The sequence below is a fragment of the Rhopalosiphum padi genome, chromosome 3, assembly GCF_020882245.1.
Source record: "Rhopalosiphum padi isolate XX-2018 chromosome 3, ASM2088224v1, whole genome shotgun sequence".
In the NCBI taxonomy this organism is placed as follows: domain Eukaryota; kingdom Metazoa; phylum Arthropoda; class Insecta; order Hemiptera; family Aphididae; genus Rhopalosiphum; species Rhopalosiphum padi.
Window position 1 is genome coordinate 34,635,183 of NC_083599.1, and position 12,773 is coordinate 34,647,955.

General features: G+C 24.4%; 1 protein-coding gene across 9 annotated transcripts in view; it reads right to left on the reverse strand.

The window, feature by feature from the left end:
- LOC132924439 (ELAV-like protein 3) overlaps window positions 1-12,773 on the reverse strand; it is a 37,982-nt gene that overhangs the window by 14,977 nt on the left and 10,232 nt on the right. Inside the window, exons 1-7 of one of the 9 annotated variants that reach the window (XM_060988755.1) lie at window positions 8,973-9,729; window positions 7,497-7,808; window positions 5,542-5,556; window positions 4,384-4,487; window positions 4,152-4,305; window positions 4,027-4,080; window positions 3,211-3,469 (exon numbers count right to left, since the gene is read on the reverse strand). In XM_060988755.1, the coding sequence (XP_060844738.1) occupies window positions 3,211-3,469; window positions 4,027-4,080; window positions 4,152-4,305; window positions 4,384-4,487; window positions 5,542-5,556; window positions 7,497-7,716 (806 nt within the window). In that variant the 5' untranslated portion in view covers window positions 7,717-7,808; window positions 8,973-9,729. Of the gene's footprint in view, window positions 1-3,210; window positions 3,470-4,026; window positions 4,081-4,151; window positions 4,306-4,383; window positions 4,488-5,541; window positions 5,557-7,496; window positions 7,809-8,972; window positions 9,730-12,773 lie in introns of those variants that run through there. The other 8 variants (XM_060988759.1, XM_060988757.1, XM_060988756.1 and 5 more) reach the window with 8 other exon arrangements.

A 12,773-nucleotide genomic window follows, 5' to 3' on the forward strand; every position in this document is an offset into this window, starting at 1 on the left:
AAATAAATAAATATATGTATATGTATATATTTATAAAACAATAAAATCTAGATAAAATAAATTGTACAACGAGCGGCAGCTTTAATAAATATTAAGTTACAAGAAAAAATTAATTGTAAATCGTTAACTAAACAGTTATTTGATGCAACAAAAAAACCTTCTTGATAGCATATTGTTAAAATGTTATTTATCCATGAAAAATAATACAAAGTAATATATTCTTAAAAATCGATTAATAAACTATTATACTTGATTAAATAATCTTATTTCATGTAATTTAATACATATTTAAGATTATTATTATTGATTAAAAATAATTTCTATAAATGAAGTAAACAATATGTTTACAAAACTTCATTTATATCAATTTTAACAGTATATAAATCAAACACTATCTTTCATATGTTTGATAAATAAAGTAATAATAATTTATAATACAAATTATTTATTCAAATATAAATAAACAGCAACTTAAAAATTCTATTTTAAGATAAAAATAAAAATGTCTTTTTCTTTAGAAGCCAATAATTACATGCATATCAATGGCCAATACTATATACCCCCTCTTTCGGATATGAAACATAAGCTTGTTTCACATGTTATATGTGAACAACAAAAGTAATTGTGTCATATTTAAATAATTTCTGCCTACCAGCAATTGTGTGCTTACTAGCACTTAATACAAATAATTGGAAATATATTACCTATGCCATCTCGTGATACATCAATCCATTGGTTATTAATTACACTTTGCTACAGATCCAGGAATGGTATGAACAATTTCTCCTCTCCATTGATTGGGTTATTGAGTTTTAAATCAAGTTTTAATTTATTATGAATATTATTTTTAAAATCATTAACAAATAATGTCAATAATGAATTTAAGTATAATATTTTGACCATCATCCGCATAGGAATTTTTGGAGTAAGAGTAAACAACAACTAGTTATTTTATTAAAAATATATTATGAATGTTTATTTAAATAAACAATTTATTTTATGCTTGAAAAAATGATAAATTTAATAGAATTAAGTTATATTCCACTTCATAAATTTTCAAATGATACACATCATTTCAATGCTAAATAGGTTAATTTAAGAAGAAATATTTATTTAACTATCACACAACTGGAACTGAATCCTCCTAGCCCTAATACTTTGCTGTAATGTTCTTTAAGTTTGTAGACTTAAAAGTATTAAAGATAAAGTAAATAACACATAACATAAAAATAAGCAAATGTAGTTAAATACTTCTTGTTTGATAAACAAGAATGTTTTAAAAATATTTATTTATTCAATTTAAATTGTATATTTATATAAAATTAAAGAACATTACAACATTACTTATCAATTATTGAGTTACTAAAAATGAATTTTATGATATGTACATTAATATATTGGTAGATGTAGAATAATATAATGTGCAATCAAATAAAATAAAATTGTAAAACAACACTATTTATAAGCTGCCACACTTTGTAATATAAAAAATATAAAATCAAAACAAAAGACAAAATAAAAGTATATACTAAAACTTGAATGATATTAAAGAATAACAAATTTAAAAAATACTGTAATCACTAATTAATAAAAATTTAAATAATCAGGAAAATGTTGGTTCTTTAATAATAATATAATTACGTAAATAATATTAAGTTAAAATAAATGAAGGGTGGGTGATTTATATATTAATTTAAAATGTAAAATGTATTAATTATTATAAAATATGTGAATCATTTTACAGGAATACATTATTTTACTTTTGTTAAATAAGCAGTTAAAAGACATAAGTCATAACAATATGAATTAACATATAATTAGAGCCTAGAGGTTCAGTATACAGTCACAGTTAGCAGTTCAAAACATAATGTTAGTATTTCTGGCATAAGTTAAAATAATATATTATATTGTAAGTAAAATTTAGTATATTATTAAAACATACCGATGTTTCATTTTAGAATCTAAAATTTATATATGATATTACCTAATATATTATTTATTCTATTTTTAAAATGATCAAATAAATGCATAAAATATTAATATAATTAATATTTAATAAAAACAAAGATGCAATATTATTTTATCGGGTTAAATAATTAAAATATATAAAGAAATCATTTTTTTTCCTTTTTTATGAAAAAACAAGAAAGAATATTATTTTACTTTTAACTAACCATCTATAATTTTGAAGAAATAATTGAAGAACATTTTAAAATAAAGATTTAAATTCATCAATTATAGATGGAACTGTGGATACCTCGTGATACCGTGTATCTTTATGTATTATGTCTTTTATAACATTAAAATACTAAATTGGTTTATTATAATAATTAGTTATGAATTTATGATGAATAGTTCAATAAAATCGTAATAAGATACAAATTTAATTTTTAAAACATTGAAACACTATTATTAAGAATACATATCAGTATATATGTAATTATGATTGATTTTAAATTTATTATTCAGTATTAATAAAAAACTATAATACGCTTATTTAATTTAACATACCAAAATTAAAATGTGAAAATATTTGAAAACTTATTTTTTTTAGATTTTTAAAGATATTAATATAATAAGAAATATCATACATTTTAAGTATTAAATAAAAAAAATTCTACTTAGTATCATTATTTAGGCATGCGCCTGTGAAGGAATATAAATAAACATAATAAATAAAAAGTATTTAAAATATATTACTAAGTAAATTTGTTAAGTGAACAAACAGTACTTTAGAGACCATTAAAAGAAAGTATAATTAACCAATTTATGATGTGCATATTAAACATTTAAAAAAAACACTTCCTAACAGTTAAATCTTTAACTAAAATGTTTAAATTAATATTAAATAATCAATTGTTATTTAAAAAACTTAACATTTTATCTGTTAGGTTTTATTAATTAATTTACCCATAGTCCAAAAATACAATTTTAAAAATTACATTTTTAATTGGTAAACTTTTACTTTATTATATCATCAAGATTTATTTTTTTGATCAAGCTATAATTGAAGTGTTTTATATATTTGGTATATTATTGTAGTAAATGTATATTTAACGTAATATATTTTTCCTTTTTATCTAACCAAATTATTATTTAAATTTCTTTAATAGTAATTTTATTTAAAAATGGTACATTTAAAATGAATTGTTAATGAATTGATTCTAATAATATCACTGTAAAACAAATGAAGAGAAGAAATGGTCATACCTGGATAAAGGGGAGAGTGGAATATACCTGAAGCGCCCAGTAGGGTGATGAATAGGGCCAGCAGCAAATCTTCGAGCTCCTTGAGGAGTTAAATAAGCTGCCAATGCAGGTACTGCTTTATTGCTACTAGGATTGTTGGCAAACTTCACAGTAATTGATTCTGTTGAACCTTTGGGAACAGTTCCATTTAATTCTTGAATTGCTCGTTCGGCTTCAATTCTTTGATCAAATCTTATAAAACCAACACCTTTTGAAATTGCTAAAAAGAAATTGTAGTAAATAAAATGTATAACACATTTGACCACTTATACATTAAGTTGTCATACAAAATAATAATTTAATAAATTACAGTTTAGTATAAGTTATGTGATTTGAAATTTAAATAAATAATTTTATATATATATATATATTAAGTAAATACATAAACTAGAATTATAAAAAATACAACATTTAAATGTGTATATTAACTACCAATTAGAATTATAAAAATGTAGATGCATTTTAGCACATTATCTAAAATAATATCTTAAAAATAATTTACATTGATATTTTAATAAATATTTGTCAAATAATAAGTTCATAATTTGTTTAATAACAATAAATACAAATTTAAAAACCTTTTATTAATATTTAACTTTAAAGATACAACAATTTCATCAAGAATATCAAATCATATTTATTTTAGATTCACTTCTTTAATTTAAATCTGATTATGAATTTTTAAATTCTGTTTAGTTAGTTAAATTATTTATGAATAAGTATTTGTCACAGACTACAGTATAACATTTTTTTTTATTATTAAAATCAATAACTTACACGGCGAATGATCTCCTCCTGTATTTCCCACAAATTGTCGAACTGTGAACATATCAGTAATATTTCTTCCATTAGAATATTTCAAGACTAACAATAAAATAATAAAAATATAAAACTAAACTCACCAGTCATATTATCACATAAAATTCTTGATGTTATTATCCGACCATATGGACTAAATAAATTTTCAAGGTCTTGTTGAGTCATATGTTTTGGAAGACCACTGACATATAAATTAGCCCCTTTAATTGCTTCACTACTAGGTCTTGCAAAAGATACCTTAAATTGTTTTTATTACAATTAATTACTAGGATATTGATCAACTAATATTTTAGATATGTATAAAATTAAATATACCTTAATTGTTTTATTTTGTAGTCTTAGTCCATTTAATGTATTAATTGCTTTTTCTGCATCTTCTGGTCGATGATAGTTAACAAAACCATAACCCAAACTTTGACCTATAAAACCAAAAATAATAGAATAATTAAAGCATGCACATTAATCACTAATAGTGAACATATTATAGCCCAATATGATAAATATAAATAAAATGGTTAGGCAATCAAATATCAAATTAATGTATTGAGTAATTAACTATATAAGTATGTATGCATCTATATGTATGTATGTATGTCACATGCTTTCATGTTATATAGTTGGTATTATACACCAATATAAAATATAAAATAAAGTGTTGGATATAAAAAATAAATCAAAAGAAGTTTTATTGTTGTATTGACGTACAGTTTTCTCATTGATTTTTATTCCAATAGGTGTCACTTACTTTCAACGAACTATTATAAATACTTAATTTAAATTGATTATAAATTTAATACTAATAAAAAAGTGAGCTAATATAGCTGATTTAATAAAAATTTCAAATTTTAAATATTCATTTAAGTTGTCAATATTTTTTATAACATATAATATTAAATCAAATATATAACAATATATTAAAACGGTATGCTGTAATTTTACTTAACAGAAATTAATTAATTTTTTTTAAAAAAGCTTTAGACAAATTTCAAAATGTCCTCTCTAAAGTACCATTTGTATCCAATTTCTAATCTATAGAGAGGCTATATGAAACTTTTGTTGTATCTACTAATTAATCCTCATCGCCCACAAAAAAAAAATAATTATAATAATAATTAAATATACAGATTTACTAAAAAACATATAATAGAAAAAATAGAACCTTGCTCAGACAGTAAAAAAAAATTATAAAACAAATTTGACAGTGAACTTATATAGGGAAGGAAATATATTATGTATCATTTATGTAAATAATATTCTTGATTTATATTTCTGGTCTCAAATACTTTACAGTAAAACTATATTATCCAGTTAAGTATATATTGTGTTTGATAACTAAGTGGTATTTTCATTACAAGCTATTTTGGGCATAAGTACACATAAATAATACATTTTTTAATAAAATAAAATTATACATCCTAGTTTTAAATTAAAAATTGCCATATTAAGAACTAACAAGGCTTTAAATTACAGTACCTGATGGAAGAGATCCTGTTGTGAAAAAGCATGAAAAAATAAAAATAAAAACATGTTATGAGTACCTATATTTTTAAAATGCCATTACATAAAAAATTGTCTTTCTATAAATGAAATATTTTTAAATGTTATCTATATAAAATAAATAAAAATTATAAAATCATAAATATAAATTTTTATATAACCATATTCCTCTTATAAACAATAAATTATTTTGTTTATTTAGTTTTTAGATATGTATAAATTTGATTTAATTAAAAGTTAAAATATGATTTTAAGTGTACCAAATAATAAATATCAATAATTATAATCACTTTCATAATACATTCAATGGTCAAAATTAAATTAAAAAAATCCTTTTGGAATTTGTTAATAGATTTTTATTTTATAATTTTATACTAATGAGACTAGTTACAATTATTGTATTATATTATAAAACAAATAGGTAGTTGTTTATCATTTTAATTGATAAAAGTTTTATGTATGTTTTAGATTTGATTATTTTCATAAAAGGTAATACATATTTAAAATTAAATAGTTATTAATCAGGGAATATATTAATTTAAAATATAAATAATTCACACATAGGTACATCATAGGGTACATCTTTAAAACTAACAATAATTTTTATACAATTCAATATTATGAAAGTTTGAATGAACAAACTTCAAAAACCAAAAAAAATTAAATAAGTCTCCATCAGGTACAGTATGACAAAAAAATGATTAAGGAACATTGTTGTAGGGATTGATTCTAAATAAAAAAAGTATTATAATCTACATCTTATTCCAAAATTTTTTAATAATAATTTAGATTTGAGGGAGGATGAGGCAAAAATCTAACTCTTAAAAACAAATAATTAATTTAATCTATGCCTATAATTATTATAGTTTCCGTAACAAAAACAATAATAACTGGAAAATACCTACATATAGTGACATTTTATAATATACAAAGAAATATATTAATATCAAGATTATTTATTTTAAAAATAATATTTTATTATAATATTTATATACAACATTTTTGTTAAAATTAAACATGGTATTTTGATAGGTATATTCAATTTAAAAGAAATTATACTTTAACATCACATTACATACATATTACATACCTACATATAAGCATACATACATTTTTTTAAATAATTTTTATTGAATATTGGCTGTTCTTCTGTTTAGTTTAATGAATCTTAATACATTTTTTTTATGAATTTGAAATGTATATTATACAAATTATTATTTTACATTTTTGATATAAACTTAGGTATTAATATTAAATTTTATAATTAAAAACTGTTTTTCTGTATACCTATGTGGAATAGATATTCTTAAAATATTTGTTTGTAATACATAAATAAACTTTTTTTGTTTATATGTTCTACATTTTACATATTATAATATTATTATTTTACAATTATTAAAATAACAATGGTATACCTATTACCTACATTATATTTTTATACTTGTCAATCACGATTCAAAAATGATCTGTGCCCATATACATACATATTTTTAAAAGATTGATTTTACAAAAAAATCTACATTTAACACAAGACAATAAACTAATAAAAAATTAATGTTTTAGATAACTTTACTTTAAAACTTTTAAAAGAATTAGTTTTCAGTTATCAATATTTTTGATATAATTTGAATAAAGTAAGAGGAGTGTTGTTTAACATATAAACATAGATTAATACTACCTAAGAATTTATTTAATAATAAAATTAAGACCATCTACTTTTGCTTTATTAAATTTCCTACTAATAAATATTAAAATTATTTCATTTATACAATTGTTTTCTACACTTTCTATAGCATTTTATGTTACACTAAGTAACTTATCCTTTATGTACGTATTCATAGTAGTTATCATAAACATAATAATATTATAAATATTTCACACTACTATAAATTATAATTTGAAAAAATAAAAACATAAATATAATAGCTTACCTGTGACTTTATCTCTAATAAGTTTACAGCTTTCAACTTCACCAATTGAAGAAAATAATGATCTAATTTCTTCTTGAGTCATTGTTTGAGGTAAGTAATTTACAATAAGGTTGGTTTTACTTTCTTCATTCAAAGAATTTCCTTGTGATGCATGAGAATTTGTACTTGAGGTATGTATTGAACCATTATGTGGTAGTGAATCCATTCCGTTTTGCATCATATTGATAATTATTATTCTTTATAGATTTGTTGACTAGTTGTTTTTTGTTTTCAGTAAACAAATAAAATAAATGAAAACTAAAACAATAAATTCTGAAATGGAATCAAAATTAGAAAGTTAGTTGCGTAATTTTAATATTAACATCAAGTCATTATTAATTTATTGTTGATATTGAAATATAAGTAGGTATATAGAAATGTTTTGAAAAACAATGGGCAAGTTTACATATTTGATCTAAGAAATCTGCTACTGATTTCATTGAATAAACCCTTTTATTTTACAGGACTGATGGGTAACAACAATGACAATTGACAATGATAGTTTCAAAATACTTAGAATATGGACTGTATGTAATTACTTAAATAATTAATCACTGAATATTTTTTAATAGATCTATGCCAGGTTACATGAAAAATTATATTAATTAAATGTTTAATAGACTTTAATGGGTTAAGTGGACCACTAAATCATATTTAAGAAACCAATAGGTCATTATTGATTTAATAAATGTTTAGTGATTGTCCATGTAACTTAGGTATACATTTATAATTAGTAGTATTGATTGGTTTTTAAACCCTGCAATAGAAATTAAAAATTATTTTCATCTATATATACGTAATAAAATCAAATCTAAAATTTAGTTCTTATAAGAATATTCATAATAATCAGATAGATGATAGCTATACTATAAAAAAGTGTAATATAATGTTAAATACTACCTACACATAAAAAATAAATAATCAACACTATATTATAAGTACCGATAACCTATAAGTATTAAGTAGTAAATAATTAACCAGGATACTTGTTCAATTTTTATTTAACAAGTCATAAAATAAAATAAAAATATCCTAGCCTACCTAGCTAGTACCTTGAATGAAAAATAAATCTTTATTATTAATCGTGCTTCTGTAATAAATCGTTAAAATTACTTTTAAAACAACATTTGTTAGACCTACTTGCAGTCTTTATTTAGATAAAATAAAAATAGTAATAACTGTTCCAATCCTAGAAAATATTTTTTTTATTAGAAGCTAGAATGCTCATTGATTTAATACATAAAATTAACATTTTATACGAGATGTTTATAAAGGTACACAAAAATAGAACTGTTAAATATAATATATAATAAATTCGGGGGATGGGTATTGCCGAACATCGCGGTCGATCTCGTTGGAGTGAGGAGTTAATATAGTTCGGAATTTCGCGGTTATCGAGCGAGGATAGAAAAAAAAACAATAGCAATCGTTACCTACCACGTAAAAATATATTGTTAAGTACAGCCAAAACAGCTGACAAACTAAAATAATATTATGAATTATGATTGTTGACTCGCAACTCGCAGTCCGTCGAGAACCGCCCAAGTTCAGTGGCATTTTCCAAACGCACAAGTACCGGCACGGCGAACTACAGGATCAACTGTCGGCAAACGCATTTTCGATCGACTATAAAACGAAAAAAAAACGGAAAATACGAAACGAAGAAAAACAAATAGAAAAAAAGAGACAGTGACAGGGCAAGTAGAGTAAGACGTGTGTGCGGGAGAGACGACGAAGACGTCCGGGCGTCCGAGAGCGAGCGAGCGACGGCGAGAGTGCGGGAAAAGTGAGACGCGTCTGACTCGACGTGTGCGGCGGCGGCGGCGGCGTCGTCGTCGTCGTCGTCCTCGTCCTCGTCGACGTACAATATAATACGCGCTTACGTGAGATGTATTCGAATGTCGTCTAATTGCCTAAACTTCGATTTAACCGTTAAACGAACAGTAAAGTATTAAAATATAATAATAAATAACTATCCGCGTAAACATGCAACTGCTCTATTATACTAGATAGGTATACAGATCGCGAAACGACGACTTTACATGTTCGAGTATAGATGTCGTTAAACGCGGTTAAATTTATGTAAATAATATACACATGATTATTATGATTATGATTATGGTTTGATGATTGTGATCGTGATTACATTATTATTATGCTAATAACATCGGTACGCGATACGCACACGCATATGGACCGGCGCACGCGCACCGAGACACGCACGCGCAGACACGCACCATCGGCCCGGTGAGTCAAACACATGACGACGATAACAACTTTACTGTATATCGTACAATAATAGTGTAATTAATTTTATGATTTTTTTTTTTATATAATTTTTAGAGTAAAACAACACCGGTGCAGAGCTTGTAGTTTTTACGGACTATGGTGCGTGAAGAAAAAATGTATTCATTCGTAATAATATTATATTAATATTGATGATGATAATGATAAAAGTGGAACAACTGTCGAGTTGCGACGGATCATGCGATGATCGGACGTCGTTGAGCCGGGGGCGCGTGCGCGCGAACGAGCTTCGAGATCCCGCCGCTGGTGGAAAGCTTACAAAATTCCTTTTAATGCAACTGCTTATCGGCGGCGGTCTCGTCTCCGCCCCTCCCCCCTCAACCCATCTATCGTAACACTACCGACCTGCAGACCGAGTAGCTCGAGCGATCGACGGCCCGGCCGCCTGCCGCGTTGACGATTGCGCGAGCTCAAGTAGAACCGTCCGTCATCGCCATCGCGTATTTAATAAAATGGCATTATATTATTTTATTCTTTGTTCCTACACTCCAGTCTCCCGAAACAATAGTATTGATTATTGGAATATGCTATATGCCACCAGTCAAATAGCGCTCGCAAACACACCCTGTTCACTTTTGCATTATAGTCAAAAACTTTAGGGCGGAGAAAAGTTATTAACACTTTTTAGGAAATTTAAATGCGTTTAAGGTTACACTATTCGTATTACTAAAATAATTTTAAATTAGGTAAGTGGGTAACGCTCTATTGTAGGTACATTAGATGTCCAGTGAAAGTTGGTATTGAGTAAATCTCTATAAATATGGATTTTGACGATTTTGTTAAATTTGAATTCAATTATAACTCATTGTATACGATGAAAAATGATTCTGTGTAAAAACTGTAAACATTTAGCCTTTAGATAACCATGGTTACAAAACAATTATTTTAATAATAATATTGGATTTGCGTAAAAATTTCAATTTTTGCTAATTATAAAAAATAGGTAGGTACAGTGAATTTTTAAATTTTTACCTCTCTAAAGTATAATAGTATAAACTTTAATCAATTCACATCCAACACCTTCCTCAAAGTGAAAATTTGAAGCATTTTTATTGTCTACGCAGTTACCAAAAAATCACACTTTGCAAAATCAATACATGCACTGTTCCACTCAGAATCTAAAATATTGAATATTAGCATTGATGATATATATAATAGTATTTTATAATTTATAAATCTGCAATGATAGGTATTAGTCGACAAATCGACAAAATTGATATTGAATATTGATTCTTATAGGAACATATCAACAATTATTTATTTTCGTTGTCGATTCAGTGGGTGCCTATAGTATTACCTTTTATTCTTAGTTTTTAATTTTATATTCTATAATTACTTACTAATGACTTGTATTCATTTAAACATCAACGTTTAGGTACCTATAGGTACGAATGTGTTAACGTGTGTTATTCATCGTTTTCATTTTCAGTTAATTTTTTTGTTTTTATATCTATTTAAATAGTTTATAGAAGTAAGTTATTGAAATTTATTTTTAAAACTCAAAATATCTTAAGTTAAGTGTTCGAAATTACAACTGTATATACTATATAATTTTTTATGATATTTTTGACGATTACTGTATAAACGCTTCCTATATTTCTCATTAAATATTATAAATAAGTATATCGTATACCTATAGTTTTAAAAACTAGGTAATTCGATCTGCTGTGTATAAAATCAATATAATATCTTCATTATTCAATTTTCAAAAGTTCAAACGCTAATACAAAAAAAGATGGCTATATATTTTAAATATTCTTGAATCACTTTATACGAGAAAAATATATGAAAAACCTTGCATTCAATTTTCACGCTTTAGGTATTAAAATTAACGATTTTATGAATTTTCACTAAGTCAGTTAAATCAGAACTCGATCAGAAAACAGCTCAAAAAAAAAAAAATTAAGAAAAAATACAAAATTTTGTTGATGAATCTAAAAAAAATGGACGTTTTTATCAGTGAACACCATGTTAATCGACTTTAATAAAGTGACTTACTGTCAATATGAATTCAATACACACAGTGAACATAATTGTATGTACAAGTCGTCTGCAAACGTGTGCAGGTTACTCCTTTAAAATGTATGAAATATTCAAATATGAATAAACTTAAGTATATTATTAAAAAAAGTTCGAAATAATTTAACAGTATGAAAATAATAACCACCTCTGTAATTACTATTAATAGTTATTATAGTTATTACCTTCTATTAATAAATACGCAGTAGCCTATTTATTTTTAATTTTTTGTAGCGTTTTAAGCCTGCTGAACATTTATTTTTTAATAAGTACTAAATTTAGTTATGCAGCCATGAGAAGCGATTTATAATTATTTTAATTAATTGACAGATGCCGATGATTAATAGGTATGTTCTTCTATTTAATCACAATGTATAAATCTAAGGAAATAAAATATATAGTTTGGGAATAATTAAATATTTTTTTTAATGGTACCTATATGTTGTATTTATATTACCATACAAGATCTGGCTGAATTATTTTTTCGACAATCAACTAATTACATGGTTTATAGTGTTTATTATACACAATGTTATAAGGTTATAACTTATAACATTTGAGTGGAAAAGAATGCAACATGTAAAAAGGCGGAACAGATTAGTCTATAGTGTAGAATATAGGATTCGTTTTTTTTCTGCATATATAAAATATATTTATTACAATAATTAAGGTCAAGCTATAAAAATGTAGATTTTAGACTTTTGATATGGGTTTATACTGGTAAAACACTAAAACGCCAATAAAATAAATGATGAAATAATGATTTTGAACTATAGTTTAAATTTATTTATTGAGATTGAGAATAACGTGATGCTTAATGAAAATTAATTAGGGTTAAGATATTATTATAATAGTATCTTACTCAGCATAAATCATAACCTAACAACATTTAAAGCATTACCTAGGTATGTA